This window comes from Phyllobates terribilis, unplaced genomic scaffold, assembly GCF_046119375.1.
Source record: "Phyllobates terribilis strain yellow unplaced genomic scaffold, ASM4611937v1 Scaffold_8__6_contigs__length_399053987, whole genome shotgun sequence".
In the NCBI taxonomy this organism is placed as follows: domain Eukaryota; kingdom Metazoa; phylum Chordata; class Amphibia; order Anura; family Dendrobatidae; genus Phyllobates; species Phyllobates terribilis.
In genome coordinates, this window is record NW_027362768.1 from 146,908,830 (window position 1) to 146,927,524 (window position 18,695).

General features: G+C 42.6%; 1 protein-coding gene across 4 annotated transcripts in view; it reads right to left on the reverse strand.

The window, feature by feature from the left end:
- The window catches only part of ZFYVE9 (zinc finger FYVE-type containing 9), a 49,726-nt gene that overhangs the window by 14,033 nt on the left and 16,998 nt on the right, over positions 1 to 18,695 (reverse strand). Inside the window, exons 2-13 of one of the 4 annotated variants that reach the window (XM_073643473.1) lie at positions 15,302 to 15,403; positions 13,453 to 15,131; positions 12,529 to 12,628; positions 11,819 to 11,995; positions 7,653 to 7,816; positions 7,388 to 7,499; positions 4,343 to 4,465; positions 3,193 to 3,258; positions 2,654 to 2,809; positions 1,213 to 1,437; positions 281 to 363; positions 44 to 148 (exon numbers count right to left, since the gene is read on the reverse strand). In XM_073643473.1, the coding sequence (XP_073499574.1) occupies positions 44 to 148; positions 281 to 363; positions 1,213 to 1,437; positions 2,654 to 2,809; positions 3,193 to 3,258; positions 4,343 to 4,465; positions 7,388 to 7,499; positions 7,653 to 7,816; positions 11,819 to 11,995; positions 12,529 to 12,628; positions 13,453 to 15,131; positions 15,302 to 15,371 (3,060 nt within the window). In that variant the 5' untranslated portion in view covers positions 15,372 to 15,403. Of the gene's footprint in view, positions 1 to 43; positions 149 to 280; positions 364 to 1,212; positions 1,438 to 2,653; positions 2,810 to 3,192; positions 3,259 to 4,342; positions 4,466 to 7,387; positions 7,500 to 7,652; positions 7,835 to 11,818; positions 11,996 to 12,528; positions 12,629 to 13,452; positions 15,132 to 15,301; positions 15,404 to 18,695 lie in introns of all 4 variants that reach the window. The other 3 variants (XM_073643472.1, XM_073643475.1, XM_073643474.1) reach the window with 3 other exon arrangements.

The following is an 18,695-nucleotide window of genomic DNA, read 5'->3' on the forward strand; positions in this document are numbered from 1 at the left end:
TAATAATTGTTGTTGAGATAAGAAATGCAAATATGACAGTAACCTCATTGTAGCGATTGCTGGGAATCTTGATGCTGGTTTTTCGGACTTCCATATCCACTACCAAGCCCTGGACGACCGGCAGCGTGTATTGGTAATTTCGAAAATCCTAAGAAATACAGAAGAACATTGATGAATAATCTGCTTTATTAGACGGATAAACATCAACTTAAACTATAATATTACTTATCCGAAGGGCATAAAAAAAATGAAAAAGTGCAGAAAAAAATGGGATACTCACAGCCAAGACATTAATGATTGTGTGGCCAGTCTCCCCAAATAGCGGCTTCCTGAATCTGACACTGAACAGCGGACAGGGGTACACTAAACGGAAAGAAAGACACAATTACAGACCTTTAGTAAACATTTAGCAGTGAAATATACAGAAAAGATGGAAACGCAGAAATGAAGAGGATTAGCCCTTTAAGGATAACGCTTGTAAAATCCTTATATAAACAGTTGTCTGGGATTTTACTTAAGAACATAAGCACTGTGGTCGCCCTTTGCTCCGGTACGCCGCACACTGCCACCTATATGAGTAGATCTGTGTCTGGTACTGTAGTTCAGTGATTCTAATGAACAATGCTGAACTGCAGTACCAAAAACAGCCACTTGGATGACAGTGGCGCTGTGTTGGCACTGCAGTTTAGGTGCTGGGGAACTTCAGCGAGACACACTTATCTCAAAGGTATCTTTAAGACAGATCAACAAAGTAAAAATCCCTTAAAACCATTCAAAAAGGCTTTTTGGCAATTTCCGCTGGTCAAGATAAGGGAGGGAGGTCCCTCCTCTTGTATTAAAGGGGTATTCTCATCTCCAAGATCCTATCCCAATATGCAGTAGATGTAATAATAATATTAGCAAATACCTTCAATTAATGTTGTATAGTTCTTCTGATTAACTATGTCTCTTACCTCATGTGCAGGGCATTGCAGTAACCCAAGTATCCATGGTTACGACCACTAACAGCTAACTGTCACTACCTAAGCTACTGCAATGCCCTTCACATGGGGTAAGTGACCTAGTGAATCAGAAGAACTATACTACATTTCTAATTGGAGGTATTTGCTAATATTATTACACCTACTACATATTGGGATAGGATTTTGGAGATGGGAATACCCCTTTAATGGAAGGAGTCAGATTTCTAGTACTCGCTTTATCTCTACTTACATCTGTACTCTGCTCCCAGACGAAGCATGAGCCGCATGGGGAAAACTTTGGCCCATGGGGTCTCCCATTTCTGAATGAGGATGCCAAAAAGGTAGGGCTGTGCGGGCAGCACCAGGTCCTGGAGGGACTGGTACGTGGGTGTAACATACAGGAATCCTCCATGTTCCTTACTGCCTAGGAAGCTTTGACTGACAAACGAGTGTCCCAAGTTTCCGATCATGTTACCTAGAATGAGAGCAAATACAGAGATGTTAACCGTGTTGTCATCTATTTGGAAAAAAAAAAAGGTCTGAAGTACACTTCATAATACAGAGAGGGGCGCAGGGTCCGAAAGGTTGTGTTAATATTGGGAAAGTGATCGGAGCTTCAACAAGTTCTACCACTTAGGTACTTTCTGTGCAGATATTGACTCCGGCATCTCCATTTCCCGCTTGTGCAGAACACAAAGCAGAGTTTCCAGTTGTCGGCACTTTGTCAGTGTTGTGTATGAAGGGGGCTGGCTGACTACTCATTACAATAGCAAGCCTAACACCTAGGTCTCTGCATCAGCCATGATAGAGAAGGGGGCTGGCTGACTACGCAATACAATAGCAAGCCTAACCCCTAGGTCTCTGCATCAGCCATGATAGAGAAGGGGGCTGGCTGACTACGCAATACAATAGCAAGCCTAACCCCTAGGTCTCTGCATCAGCCATGATAGAGAAGGGGGCTGGCTGACTACTCATTACAATAGCACACCTAACCCTTTTTCTATGTACTGCAATTTCCCTTGGGATCAATAAAGTATTTTATTGTATGTCCTTGCATCAGACATGATAGAGAAGGGGGCTTGGAGACCGTTCATGCCAATAACTAGGCCAGTCCCCTTCTCTTTTATGCCGTTCATGCCAATAACTAGGCCAGTCCCCTTCTCTTTTATGGCTGATGCAGGGGCTTAGGCTTGCTGTTGTAATGAGTAATTGGCCAGCCTCCTTCACACACAGCACTGATGACGTACTGATAAGGGAATATGTTTTATGTTCTGCACAAGCTAATTATTGAAAGAAGCAGTCAGCCAGCCTCCTTCACACACAAAACATGCCAAAACAAAAAAAAAGAAAGGAACAGCTATCCTGTGTCTGGAGGAGACATCTTTAAGTCTGGGCATCACTGACAAGCAGTATCAAAGTGTAAAATATAATCGTGGAGTTGGTGCAAATCGACCCAGTACAGCAGCAACGCCCGTGGCCGGTAGCCTTTTACCCGGCGGCATCTGCAGCTCTTCTTTTGATTAGCCGTCCTGGCACGTCGTCACACTGCATCGATGGATAAAGGCCAGCTAAACAAAAGAGGAGCCGGGGATGTCTGCAGCTAGGGGTCAATTCGCACCAACTCTAAAGGAAAGTTTTGAAACAAAAATTATATTAATTGTAGAGGTTTATTCACAAAGTATTTCACCTACCTGCCAAGGCTTCCCGGTAAATTTCCACAAAGTGGCAGAAGACGTCCCTGGGCAGGCATTTCTCGTCGGGCAGACACTGCAGGAGGATGACGAGCTCGGCTTGGCCCACGGCGTGCATTCCTTTAGTGGTGAAACACCAACACTTCCTGTTCACATCTGCAGGAAGCAAACACCAGGGGCACTGAGTGATCCTGCACTGACACTGCTGCACTAGTAGAGCACAAAACGACTACCAGTGCCAGGCAGCTGCTGCTAAGCATCCTCATTTTACAGGATGCCATATAAAATAATTTGATGGACCCATAAGGTATTGCGTACAGTTATAGGTGGCAATAAAACTTGGAGCTGGAGTGTGGCCTGTAGGTGGACAACTAAAGTAATTAAAGGGATTGACTAGCCATCCCGCACTCTGATTTACCGTGTAAAGTAATCCTTGCCTTTAAGTATGAAAATAAAGATGCTGTTGTAACAAACTTCAGGCATTACTTTAAAAAAAGAAAGAAAAGATACCTTATACCTGATGAGACTGGTGTACTTACTTTGAACATCAGTGTCAGAATGACTGTATAATCCTGCTATTAAGGATGGGCATTTCAGGAGTCCAGCTATAGAATAAAATATTTCATGAGTGCAAGTGAATTCAGGAGCCACTCACCCACCCGAGTCTGACTGACAACTGCGGATTGTACTGAGCAGTGGGAGATAGCAGCAGGGATGAGGGGCACTGAGGGGCTGCCAATCAGACAAGGTGGGTAGAGATTGCATGTAACATTCATAAAGGAGTGTGTGTATGTATATATATATATATATATATATATATATATATATATATATATATATATATATATATATATATATATATCTCTTAGCCATGACGACATGGATCTTTAAAGTAAATACACCAGCCTCATATAGTAAAATCTGGTGACAGATCTGCTTAAAGGGGTTCTACTAGACTTCAAACTTGATGTTAGTCCCTCATGTATGGCCGGTATCAGGGGCTGGTGTAGAAAGCTATATAAAGATTCGCTTATGCCTAGATCTGTAAATATCACAATGTCTAAAGGAAAGAAGGTTTAATCTTCAGTGTGAAACCATCCATAAGAGCGGTGAGACTTTATAGCTCTGTGACGTGGGATATTTTGAAGGTTGATTTATTAAAGCAGACTGGTCACCAAACTGCACACATTAGTTAATATATCTTAGACCTGATGAGACTGGTGTACAAAATGTGAAAAAAAGTCGGTGTCAGAATGGCCGAATAAGTCTTTACAAAAGACTCAAAATGCTGAATCTTAATATCAGGATTATGCAACAATTCTGATGTGGATTTTCAAAGTAAGTACACCTGCCTCAACAGGTCAAAGTGATCTATTTAATAGTGTATGTAGTCTTTGTTTTTTTATTAAATCTGGTGATATTCACTTTAGTTACTCAACTCTCAAAATATCCCATGAGAGAATTAAAGCCTCACTGGTTTCTGGCAATAGTCAGACCGGAGAGAAAAGCGGCGCCCCTCCAGGAGACAATTATACTTTTTTTTTTTTTTTAATGCAGCACTCCAAGGCCAATCACAAGAGGTCATCCAATACTGGACAAACCCTTTAAGGTTCAGAGGTTTTGGAGTCAGAGCGCTTTGTCACTGCCTTTCTTCTGCATAAACAATTCTGACTTAACGACATGACGTACAATTCACAATCTTCACCATTGCCAAAAGATTTGCGTTCAGGACAAATACGAGGGGATCGGGTCCGCCGTCTTCCAGCTGCTGCATGACGGACATCTGCGAAGGGCGTTCTTCAACAGCATAATCTAGGGAAGAAGAAGGAGGATGACCAACGCACCAAGGTGACCAAAACCACCACATACACAATGTATCTCACAGCATTACTACTGAGCAGGGCACATGGCCTACTTTATTAGAAAGGAGTCATCTCTCCGGCACAAACAATGGCGCACAAATATTACATACTATGCACCATTACTACTACTCACCCCCGCTATCATCTTGACTCACAAGATGTGCACCATTACTACTACTCACCCCGCTATCATCTTGACTCACAAGATATGCACCATTACTACTACTCACCCCCACTATCATCTTGACTCACAAGATGTGCACCATTACTACTACTCACCCCCGCTATCATCTTGACTCACAAGATGTGCACCATGACTACTACTCACCCCCACTATCATCTTGACTCACAAGATGTGCACCATTACTACTACTCACCCCCGCTATCATCTTGACTCACAAGATGTGCACCATTACTACTACTCACCCCGCTATCATCTTGACTCACAAGATATGCACCATTACTACTACTCACCCCCACTATCATCTTGACTCACAAGATGTGCACCATTACTACTACTCACCCCCGCTATCATCTTGACTCACAAGATGTGCACCATGACTACTACTCACCCCCACTATCATCTTAACTCACAAGATGTGCACCATTACTACTACTCACCCCCACTATCATCTTGCCTCAAAAGATATGCACCATTACTACTACTCACCCCCGCCATCATGTTGACTCACAAGATGTGCACCATGACTACTACTCACCCCCACTATCATCTTAACTCACAAGATGTGCACCATTACTACTACTCACCCCCACTATCATCTTGACTCACAAGATGTGCACCATTACTACTACTCACCCCCACTATCATCTTGACTCACAAGATGTGCACCATTACTACTACTCACCCCCACTATCATCTTGCCTCAAAAGATATGCACCATTGCTACTACTCACCCCCGCTATCATCTTGACTCACAAGATGTGCACCATTACTACTACTCACCCCCACTATCATCTTGCCTCAAAAGATGTGCACCATTACTACTACTCACCCCGCTATCATCTTGACTCACAAGATATGCACCATTACTACTACTCACCCCCACTATCATCTTGATTCCCAAAATGTGCACCATGACTACTACTCACCCCCACTATCATCTTGATTCCCAAGATGTGCACCATTACTACTACTCACCCCCACTATCATCTTGACTCACAAGATCTCTCCTGGTTACCAGAGGAAACATCTAACGTGCTGATATCACGCACACAGCAGAGCTCAGTTTGTCAGAAGTAGGTTTAACTGCAGTCCTATGTAAATGTCCATCTGATGTGTTGTGTAGACTTGTGTAAGAATAGGAGTTCTTTATCTATCCTGACTTCATTTTTACGAGCAAAGTCATGCATGTATAAAAACCAAAATTAAGTCTGTGTTCAGATAAGAAGGTCTTAGGAATGTCTTTGTCTAAAGACATTCCAAAGAAAGAAACAATTAAGAAGTAGAAGCTACACCTAAACCAAAATAAAGTGTAATCTTAGCCAACTAGAAGCATGTAAGCTAATGCCAGCACATTAAGCGTGTCAGTGGGGTTCTCTCTCTTTGTACATGTGCTTCGATTTTACAATTTAATTTGGAGCAGACGTCTCAGAGCGTCCCACAGTACGTGGCGACAACACTTGACATATGACTGCAAGAAAACCTCCTCTATTCCAATGCGTTGTCCGGCTCGGATATGCTACATCTTTCACGTTTTCTTGACTTTTTCTCTAAGTCTCACATTGCACCACGCTCTGTGTCGGGTAGCAAAGGTAAACTTTTCCTATTGTGATGAATACTCGGCATGGCATTCTGACAAACCAGTGTGCACCTGAGAGCTGGAGAAATCTCGTGTAGTAATACGCATGAGACTTTTTTTGTGACCTCTGCCTGACACTTTCTTCGCACATTTAGCGCCTACTCCTGGTATTTAGAGCTCCGTACACTTAGAAGTAGCCGGGTCAGGTACGGCAGCTCTATTCACCACAATTGGACGAAGCTACAGAAAAGCTACACAACCACATGGAAATGTGCGGAGCCCTGCCTGATAAACGCGACGGGGAGAGAGCGCCCCCAGCAGGACGCCAGGGGTTAAACCTCCACCAAGCAGATATTGATGTCCTATCCTAACATGAAAGCTCAAGCTTCATACAATAAAGGGGTATTATTGTTGCCATAACTGGGTAAAATGTAAAGAGTTTGTAAAAACAAGTAACTTTGCAATTTGACTCTTATTAAAAGTCTCATAGAATTCAATAAATCACTGTTAGTTGCAAAGGTTACCAGTCACCTCTGCAGTCTATCAGTAGTGGTCGGTCTCCTAGGCAACAGGAGTGCGCTTTGAAGCCTTCTAGCATAAAGCTTGTAAGCGATGCTCTAAAGCTAGCAGGATGGATGGATGGATACAACCCACCGCAGCACCCCCTGTACTCCTCTGGTGATGCACAGACAAAGTGGAGTCTACGTGCAACATGGGAGTAATTTCCTCAGGTCCGCAGTGTCACAGAGGCCAGAAAATATCTATTTTTTGATGTGCCCCTACAAATATTATATATTGAATGGTAGGCTTGATTTAACCCTTATATTGCTGCATATTTGTATAAAAAAAAAAAAAAAACTTTCCCGACAACCGGTTGCTATAAAGACGTAAAGTGCTGCGGAATATGTTGACGCTATAGACATAATTTATTATAGTATAATAATTTTATAATACATATAATTTTAATAATAATAATGTTATTATAAAATGTATTATAAAAGTATTTTATTATAAAATTATATGATAAAGTTATTACTCACTTTACTATAAATAATACATTTTATAATAATATTATTATTATAAAACTTGCATTTTTTTTTTTATCAACTCACCTCCTTTTACGCCAGTGGAGATAAGAATGGGGGGCAGCCCGTCCTCCGGTATCAGGTTCATCGCACTGCCGACCTGAGTTATACTGCCGCAGAACCCAGACGTGTTCTCAGTCTAGGACGATAGAACCCAACGGTGAGGAAGAGAACGAATAAAAGAGTATAAAGTAATACAAATGTGATTGAACACAATGCTGATACCCAGATCACATCTGCAGAATGCTGAGTATTTTTTCTTTCTACAGCTTTCCGAGCAAGGTGACCTCACCTCTGACGATGGTGAATTGCTCGGGGAGGATTTATTAGTGTCATGTGATACAGTCAGGTTTCCGGCCGCCGGAGCTGCGCTCACTTTTCCCGCATCAGCTGCTTCACCGTTTGGTAAAATGCCATCCGCAAACCAGACCCTCCTCTGCTCCCTGGACTGGGATCCTACATAATAAAACAAAGCTGCTTTTATTTAGAATTATTTTTTACATCTTCTCTTATTTGCATAGAGAGAACGGTCCCGTTTAGCTAAATGCATTTGGTTGCTTAACCCCTTAGTGACCAGACCAAATCTGACCAGTGTCACTTTATGTAGTAATAACTCTGGAACGCTTCAACATATCCCATTGATTTTGAAATTGATTTTTTTCATGACGCATTGTACTTTCTAATAATGGTAAATTTAGGTTGATAGGTTTTACGCTTATTTATAAAAATAGCAGAAATTTGACAAAAATTTAAAAAAAATTTGCAATTTTCAAACTTTGAATGATTATCCCTTTCATCCAGATAGTCACACGACACAAAATCAATAATAAATAACATTTTCCTCATGTCTGTCTTATTTACCATTTCTAAAGTTTTGTTTTATTTTGTTAGCATTTTAAAAAGGTTTAAAAATGTAGCAGTAATTTTTCATTTTTTCAAGGAAATTTACAAAAAACTTTTTTTTTTTTTTTTACCATCTAAGTTTTGATAACTTCTGTACAGGTTGCTATAGCCGGTAGACTCTAAGGCCGTTATTTGCCCATGAACTGCCAAGACAAACATCAGGACCACACAACTGGGGTGCCAATGGGGTTAAAGAGGGAGCCCCTGCACTCCGTTAACTATTTAGATTCTGTAGTCACTATTGACAGCAGCATCTAAGGGGTTAAAGGGCCACGTCGGTGCCAACACCGATCGTGGCTGATGCAGAAAGTTATCAGCTATAATGTACAGGTGACAGTTACAGGATTGTCACCTGTCGGGGAACGCTAGTCTTTTAACGCAAGTAGACGTATTGGTGGTCACTAAAGGGTTAAAAGAAGACTTATAAGAAAACAACAAACATCTATGACACAATGGTATTTTAGAGGAATGTTAAGGACCATATTGACTGAAACACAAGGCAAACAATGGAGAAAAGTTTTGAGAGGCCTCCGGTTGGGGGGTTTGGAATTTCAGGAAGTGCCAGCAACACACCTCAAAAGGGAGGCTGAAATAACCAGAGCGAGGAGGAAAGAAAGGCCAAATCCTCAGCATTTACCTTCCTACATATTTATGGTGTAGAACTTATTATTCACCTGCACAAAGGAGGCTATAAAAGGCTGTCTGATGGAGATAACCCTTCTCTATAGGGGCTAGTGGGTTATGGGGGCTGCCGTGTTTTTGGGCAGGTCTGAAAAAAGGTGAAAGTGTCAGGACGGAGGCGAAAAGTGACCCTGTTGACTTCATAAGGAATATATGGCATAAATATCAACAGAGCGACCAGTTCTTTATTATGTCTTCACCGACTTAACCCCTTTACCCCCGAGGGTGGTTTGCACGTTAATGACCAGGCCAATTTTTACAATTTTGACCACTGTCACTTTATGAGGTAATTACTCTGGAAAGCTTCAACGGATCCCCCTGATTTTGAGAATGTTTTTTCGTGACATATTGTACTTCATGATAGTGGTAAAATTTCTTCGATATGACTTGCGTTTATTTGTGAAAAAAATCGGAAATGTGGCGAAAATTTTGAAAATTTCGCAGTTTTAAAACTTTGATTTTTCATGAACTTAAATCAGAGAGATATGGTAAGGGTAACAGGAAAAAAATGGGACCCCAAAATTTGTTGTGCAATTTCTCCTGAGCACGCCAATACCCCATATGTGAGGGAAAACCACTGTTTGGGCCCACAGCAGAGTTCGGAAGGGAAGGAGCGCCATTTGACTTTCTGAATGTAAAATTTGCTTGAATAATTAGCGGACGCCATGTTGTGTTTGGAGAGCCCCTGATGTGCCTAAACAGTGGAAAACCCCCACAAGTGACACCATTTTGGAAACTAGACCCCCTCAGGGAACTTATATAGATGTGTGGTGAGCACCCTGAACCCCCAGGTGCTTCACAGAAGTTTATAACATTGAGACGTGAAAATAAAAAATCAAACTTTTTCCACAAAAATTTTGTTTTAGCCCCACATTTTTTATTTTCACAAGGGTAAGAGAAAATGGACCCCAAAAACGTTTTAGCAATTTCTCTAGAGTACGCTGATACCCCATATGTGGGGAAAATACATTGTTTGGGGGCACGGCAGGGTTCAGAAGGGAAAGAGCACTGTGTGACTAACGCAAAATTGGCTGGAATTGAGAGAGGACGCCATGTTGCGTTTGGAGAGCCCCTAATGTGCCTACATAATGGAAACCCCCCACTAGTGACCCCATTTTGGAAACTACACCCCTCAAGGATTTTATGAAGGGGTATAGTGAACATTTTGAACCAAGAGGTACGACACAGAATTTGATAACATTAGGTCATCATATTGAATAAGTTGTCATTAGTCTTGAGCGCAAGTGCTCGCTACTTGAGTTTGCATCGGGTACTCAGGTATGCACCATGTACAGCGTGTGCTCGAGTGACATGCTCGAGTCCCCGCCCCACATGTTTCACGGTTATTAGACACCCAAAAAAAAAAAACACGCAGGGATCACTTGTGCATGGCAGGCAATCCCCGCGAGGTTTTTTTTGGCCGCGAAGCATATGGGGCGGAGACTCGAGCATGTCACCCGAACACCCGGGATACTCAATGCATACCTGAGCACCCGATGCAAACTCAAGTAGCGAGCACTAGCGCTCAACACTAGTCGCCATATCGTCACTTTTTTTATTTTAACTTTTGAATAAATGCCTAATTGTGTGTTATTCCATTATTTGTTTGGCAGTATGATGATAAAGCACCGTTTTTTGTTTCTTTTTTTACAGTGTTAACTAAAGGGGTTAACTAGTGGGACAGTTTTATATGTCTGGTCATTCCGGATGCAGTGATACCAAATATGTTTACTTTCATTACTGTTTTTTTTTCTATAATAATATTCATTGATGGGTACATTATATTTTTATTTTTGGGGGATTCATTTTTTCATTTTTTTTTTTTTTTATATATATATTTTTTTCACTTTCTTACACTTTTTGGACTTTTACACATTGTCCCACTATGGGACTTTCACTTTTTACATTCAGATAACCTATATAGTACAGGAATGCAGAACCATCCCTGTGCTAAGCAGGCTGTCACAGCTGCAGAGGGAGAAGATACTTTGGTCATGCACTGCGCATGACCAAAGTAACTTCCTGCCTTCTGGTGACCCGGATGTTGTCATGACGACATCGGGTTGCCACGACAACATCCGGCACCCGGTCACAGAAACCGCGGGACCCCGGAGAGGACGTAAGTATCGGCACTTCCCTCCCCTTCCACCCGCAATGCTGCGATCGACTTCGATTGCAGCATTGCGGGGGTTAATGTGCCAGGAGAGGACAGCGCCCTGCACATAGTACCGGGTGTCAGCGGTAACTATCAGCTGACACCCCGTGGTGATCGCCCCGCACCGCGTAATAGTATGTCCCTGGTGCAATAGGCCCAGCGCACAGGGATGTACTATTACCACAAATGTCAGAAAGGGGTTAAAGGAGTATTCCCATACTAATATGTAGTAGGTGTAATAATAATAATATTAGCAAATACCTCCAATTAGAAAATGTAATACAGTTCTCCTGATTAGCTATGTCGCTTACCCCATGTGCAGGGCATTGCAGTAGCTTAGGTACCTGTGGTTACAATCACTAACAACTAACTGTCACTATATGAGAGGGAGTAACCACGGATACCTAAGCTACTGCAATGCCCTACACATGGGGTAAGTGACATAGCGAATCAGAAGAACTATAATACATTTCTAATTGGAGGTATTTGCTAATAATATTATTACACCTACAACATATTAGTATAAGATCTTGCAGATGGGAGTACCCCTTTAAATGACCACTATTTCCCCAATTGGTGGAGATTCCAAAGGTGCAATGAAATAGATATTCCATTAAAAATAGTGTAACTTGTTAGAACACAACTTTAAACAACCCAAGAGTGCAAGAAAGCAATTTAGCTTTTAGGTAAATGTAATACTTTGCAATTTTAGGCCTCACCTTCAGTTCCAGGATGTTTAAGAACTCCAACAGGCACCATGACAGTAGGAGGAGGGGAACTGAGGGCTCCTGAAGCCTGAGCCTGTTGCATTGGGGGTATGGTAGAGCAGTACTCTGCGGGGTTGTTTGGGTTTGGGCTCTGAACTGATGCACTCATCATGTTTTCCCATGCTTGGGCTGAAACAAAATTTTTTTCGAAATTTAGAATTATAGGCGGTTATCCTGTGAAAATAAGTTATCACATATCCTCAAGATCCGGCACAGATAAGTGGAGGGGGGAGTGGTGGTGGGGGTATTGGAACCGGAACCGATCAGTAGTGGGAGTAGGGTCGGGACCGGCACCGATCAGTAGAGGGGGGGGGGGGGATCGGGTCGGAACTGGCACCGATCAGTAGAGGGGGGATGTTGGGACCGGCACCGATCAGTAGTGGGGTGGGGGGAAACCGGGACTGGAATCAGTAGGAGGGGGGGGGGGGGGGAGTCGGGACCCGCACTGATCAGAACTCAGCAGCCCCATTGGGAATGAGCAGAGCAGTGGTCGGGCATGTGCACTAATGCTCCATTCAGATGGGGATAGAAGTGCCCCGTTCTGCACTCCCACATCAGTGGGTAGACATGGGCTCTTTATGTTATTTCAGAATCCACAGGAGGACTTGCATATTAGAAGAAGTTGCAGAAAATTTGTAGTACAGAACAAGGACATCACTTACCATTGATGAGTACGGAGTGGCAGATAACGCACACGCGAGCCTCTTTCTTATCCATGTAGAGTAGTTTGCATTTGAGGCTGCAACAAGCCGCACAGAAGACCTGGAGGAGGCGAGATAAATGCAATTATTACTGGCCATTACATCAATACATCACTTCAGCATCAATCACAACTTATGAAGAGCTCAAGTCCTAATTTATGGCAGTAAATACACCATGATGTTAGGTAAAGCATCGTCTATTACTGCTATGCGTCTCCTTAAAGAGGTTGCACCACTTTTATTAAGGTGTAATTATAATTTTTACATAACATGAGCATTGCAATTTTTTTTTTTTCCTAAAAGTAACAAAAGTGAGTTGTCGCTTTCTCCCTGCAAATGTTCACAAGTAAACAAGTAAAACCTCTTTGAGATGAACACCGAAAATTGCACTGAAAACCGATCTCCTGGGAAGGGGATTTTCGCTAAAAAGAAAAAGGTCAATATTCAAAAGAAATAAAAGAACTGAAAACCACAGAAAATTTAGTTAAGAGAAAGGAATAGTTTTCTGAAAGAGATATCTTCAATTACACTAGAAATATATATTTTTACATGAACGAACATATTCGATGCTCTCTGCCCTAAAAGGCATCCGGGGACAGACGAGCTGTCCTGGAAACTTTATATTGTCAGATCCCAATGAAATTGAATGACATTAAATGTTTAGGGCCAAATTAAAGGGATTGTCCAGGATTGCGATATTGATGACCTATCATACTGAAGCTAATAACAGTCTCCGGGAAAGGCCAAGTGTACAGGGCCGATCGGTGGGGGTACCGACTGTCTGATCCACCCCCCAATCTGTTATGGATGACCGAAACTATGGATACCACATCTCCTAAGACTTGCTCCTAATCTGTACACTACTGTTAGCCCATACACACTTACCTTTCCGCATGCTCTGCAGTGGTGCCTCCGCTTTGTAAATGTAAACCTTGCCTCGCATTTCATGCAGTTGGGGGCTTGAGAATCAGGGACCCAGACAGGAGCCACCTCCCCTAGAGTTGTGAATGGCTTGGCGGCAGGAGACCCATACTGCCCAGCGAGGAGGTCATTATCGGGGCTGTCTGAAGACGCAGCAAGGCACGGACTGTTGGGTCCCCTGTACTCTCCGAGCAGGTCGCCGTTTGCATCAAAACCAGGGCTGCGCAGTGCAGCTTCGTCACGCAGAAAGTCAGACGAGATAACGTCGTTCTGACTGGACTTGTTTAACACATCATTTTTGTTTTTGGAGCTGCAGCCGGCATTGGGGGGAACCACGTCGCATTGTAACATGTCAGATAATGGCTTTGGAATCTGCAGCTTGAGATGAGTCGGCTGCTTTGGTCGCGCTCCACCATAGGGGACGCTTAGAGGTTGCACGCCGCTGGTCGTTTTGGAAGTCTGCCCCTGCGCAGGCGGTACCTGATTGCTGAGGCTATGCAAGTGGTTCTTTAGGACGTCGCCGCTGACATTTAACAATAGTCCTCTCCCCTCGGGGACGTCGTCCTCCCTCTGCTCGTAAGCATTAGCATAACATTCTGATTTGCACTCCTCGATTTCTTTCTCCTCTGTCACAGAGTCTTCTTTCGATGGTAAACTCTTTGGCTTTCGAGCTACAGGTGGGTTTTGCATTCCATAGGAATCACACCCATTTTGGAGAGACGTGAATGCATCTGTTCCTTCGGCGTTAGGCAGGTTGCTTTCCGCATCATCATGTATTTCAGACTTCTTGTCCCTTTCCGCTGTCTCTTTATCCTCAAAATCCCCATTTGTCACGAGAAAGTCTGAGAAGTGCTCAGGAGACCCAGCAGGCGGGAGTCCATCATTACGGAGTGCGATCTGATCACCATCTGCAAAGGCCATAACGATCTGCTGATCCGTAGATGGAAGAAATGAGGCTTTTAGATGATTTGCACTTAAATCATCGCCTACAGTCTGATCATTGATTATATTTGAACAGAATTTATTTTTATTGTCATTTTCCATAGTACTAGGAGAGGGCGGACAAATCTCAGACACAGGGGGCACAGAATGGGGTGGACCATGAAGGTCTTCAGTGCTATTTTCACATGAATTACTATTAATACTACTATGTCTGTGTACACTACTTTCAATAGTATCATGGACCTGGGACAGGTTTTTGAAGTCTGGACCGGTCAGACTGGTGTCAGCGACGTGTAAGATCTCAGCATTATCAGAGTTCACAATAACTTGGCTTGAAGGAGATAAACACTCTCCAGGAGCGGGACCTTTACCGCAACTCATATTTAGGGTAACGTCAGCCGACAACAATTCCTCTTCGCATTGCAAAGTATTTGTACTGCATATGTTTTCTGGCTGGGCTTTCCTGTCCTCAGCCATGCTGGTGTCTTCTGTCACCATAGTGGACAGCTCAGGGGCGACGCACTCGATCTCTCCATTGGAACGTAGGGGTGCCAGGCTGGGTGATCTGTCTTTGAGGTGAGCCTCGATAGCAATGATTGATTTGCTGACATTGTCCAGCGCTGAATTCTCTGTCAGTCGAGAAGGAGGATTTAGGATCTGATTCCACTTCGCATCCAACAATCGCGGCGAGACGTTCTCATCTGGAAAGCAAAAAAAAAAAACTGTATTATTGACAAAGACCAAGAAGAAAAAAATACTAATATATAATAATAATAGAACAGTCCAATAATAAAAATGATAGATAAAAGTAATACAAACAAAAAATAATAATAATAAAGCTTTAGTCGTCATATTAAATTTACTTCTTCACCTTCGTTCTTTTCAAATTCATCTAACACTTTGTCCAGGTTACACGATTCTTCCTCGAAATAGTTCTCCATTTGTTAAGGACCCTTCAGGCTGACTTCTCTGCCTATAAAGGTGAAAGGATTCATTTAGTTACTTGGCATAAAAGGTTGATTACCTAGGACAAGTCATTATCGATAAGTGAGAAAGTCCCCAAATGTCACTGAAGGAACATTTACATACGAATGTAAAGAAACCACCGAATTCTGCAAGTTATCCGAGAGCTTCTCGCATTAAATTTAAGTGCACAGACTGCAATTTAATAAGGGCCCTTATACAAGAAAAATCTTTCCAGGGACACCCAAATGTCAAACTTATAAGCAATGTACACCTTTTTAGTAGCTTTCCAAATAGTCTTCATTAAAAATGTACTGCTATTTTGTTGCTGCAGAGCATCTGTAATATCTTACAAGCAAGCAAAAGGCACTATAAGAAAAAAAAGATACAGATCTGTCAAACTCCTGCTCCTGACAGCTCTGTATTGTATTGTATTAGTATTAGAGTCAAGCAGGAGAGAGGGGGTTGTACACAGATCTCAAGAATGGATAGGGAAGAAAGAATCTACAGTCTCAGGGAGGGCAGAAAAAAAAATAGGCTGTAGGAAAGGAAAGCTCATGGAGGGAAATAAGTACAGGATAGAAGCTGTGCTGGTATATGAGCTAATGAAGACAGCAGCACACAGATTTCTCATCCAGCCTATATTACAGGGAGGGACACTCCCACAAGAGTGGAGGCGCTGTAGGGTAATTGAACACTTGCTGCTGGGTTTCACCACAGATCTCAAGAATGGAGTGGGAAGAAAGAATCTACAGTCTCTCAGGGAGGGCAGAAAAAAAAAACTTATAGAAAAGGAGGAAGGCTCATGGAAGGAAATAAGTACAGGATAGAAGCAGTGCTAATGAAGACAGCAGCACACAGATTTGTCATCCAGCCTATATTTCAGGAAGGGACACTCCCACAGTGTAAGAGGGAGGCACTGTAGGGTAATTTAACACTTGCTGCCGGGTTTTCCCCCAGATTAAGGCTACATTCACACATCCGTGTGTCATGGACTGGCAAGCATTTCCTGGCCCTAATTCAACAGCTTCACATGAGGCTGTAAAAATCGGGTCAAGAGACTTGCGGCCAGTCGGTGAGAATCCAGACTAAAAGATTGTCACTGAAGATCCCAGCTGGGTACAAGCTGATCAATTTCTAGTAAAACTGTCCAAAAAGTAGAACTAGTTTATTATTAACCTCCTGGTACAGATCCTGCGTACAATAATAGACACGTAGTTCGCTTCTATCTGACTTACATACAACACAACTCACAAGGACACCAAAAAAAATGGAATATATAAATGACTGACATTGTGGACAGAGAAAAGAGTGTATTCAGCGCTGGGAGCTGTCGGCTAAATTTGCTCTTTCCCTGTGATGGATTTCGGGAAATGCATTTATAGAGGCTCTGGGGGCACTCAGACTGCTGGATGGGAGGTAATAAGAGGGGCTTTTCTATGACAAAGACATAGAATTGTCAGAGCTCCTGTGTCAGGGGGAATAATTCCTAGGATGTCTTGTGGAAGACGGATCTGATTAGGTGGGGTGACTTTCCCTGCACTTCTCCCGCTGGTGCAGGATGAATTACAAGGGAGATACATCGCCTCCCCCCTCTCCTTCAGCTCACAAATCCTTAGGAGAGCGGTGTAAATTAATGACATTGGCTAAAATTAAACCCTAATCCCATTTGCAATTCTCAGAAGAAATGACACAAATTTTAAAACAAAGATTAGGAGGGCAGAAATAACAGCGAGTAAATGGGATTTTCACTCGGAATAGTAATGCAAGAAATCAAGCCATAGATTACTAGGCGCGCCCCGACATGGGAGCTCCGGGAACTACAAATGTAATGGAGCACAGATGTTATTTCTGATACCCCATGACATTAAAGCAAAGCATAAATATTGCCCTACAGAAATTACATGTATCCCTTCGACCGGGAACAGAAGTTCTGGACGACCCAAGTTTGCTGCAAATTTCTCAGATAGCCCACTCTAACGTTAAAAGGGTATTCCCATCTCCAAGATCCTATCCCAATATGTACTAGGTGTAATAATAATAATATTAGCAAATACTTCCAATTACAAATTTAGTATAGTTTTTCTGATTCGCTACATCACTTACCCCATGTGCAGGGCATTGCAGTAGCTCAAGCATTCATGTTTACGACCACTCATATAGTGACAGTTAGTTTAGTGGTCGTAACCATGGATACCTACGCTACTGCAATGCCCGGCACATGGGGTAAGCGACATGTAGTATAGTTCTGCTAATAACCCATGTTGCTTACCGCATGTGCAGGGCATTGCAATAGCTTAGGTATCTATGGTTATGACCACCCAATGATTGTAAGCATGGATGCTTGAGCTACTCTAATGCCCTGCACATAGGGTAAGTGACGTAAAAAAATCAGAAGAACTATACTACGGTTCTAAATGGAGGTATTTGCTAATATTATTCTTATTACTACACCTACTACTTATTGGGATAGGAACTTTGAAATGGGAATACCCCTTAAAATACAGTGTATGGCCTCAATGGAAAGGACAACGCCCGCTGGGTTCTTCTGCCAATGAAAACAACTTGTACAGCTGAGACCCCCTCGGTCATCCAGATTAGACAATCCCTTTATAATTAGAGGGGTTTTCTATGTGTAAAGGGATCCCACACCAGCTTAGTGATCTACGCTAGGACCAGAAGTCATCACACCCCATTCATTTGAGCCATTGATTGGCCGCAAGGTCAAGTGACTGATGGATAGGATGTCATCACATTGCCAGTCCCTGGATGCTTGAGAAAGGGACAGCTCTCTTATAGGGTATATGGACAGGGTTTTTCGGCTTCGGAAAACACTGGTCCCTCAGCTGACGTTTTGTTTTTCTAAAACAAACTGTGCTTTACTCACTTTCCCTGGGTCCATAGGTCAGTCTCTGCTGCTTCTGGTATCTGTTATTGTTGCGGCATAGGCATGATGTCGGCAGCACTGCAGCTAGTAATTGAGTTCAGCGGCTCATGCTTGCTGGACCCGGGGAGGGTGAGCAAAGAAATTTATTTAAAAAAAAAAAAAAACTGCAGCCGGAAAACCAACAAACTCCCTTTAACTAATCTTATATCTTTGTCTTTCTCACAGGCTGATATCCATAGTTTGCTTTTTAAAAATAAAAAAATTTGCAGGTTTTTATTCAATAATCATAAATATGTAGAAGTGTATAAGTCATTATAAGATGCAGCGAGCTCCGTCTGTAGCTAGGTCGCCTCTAACCTCTCATACGTCAGAACATTAGTAGCAAAGGAGGGATAAATATTCATGACAGATCCCA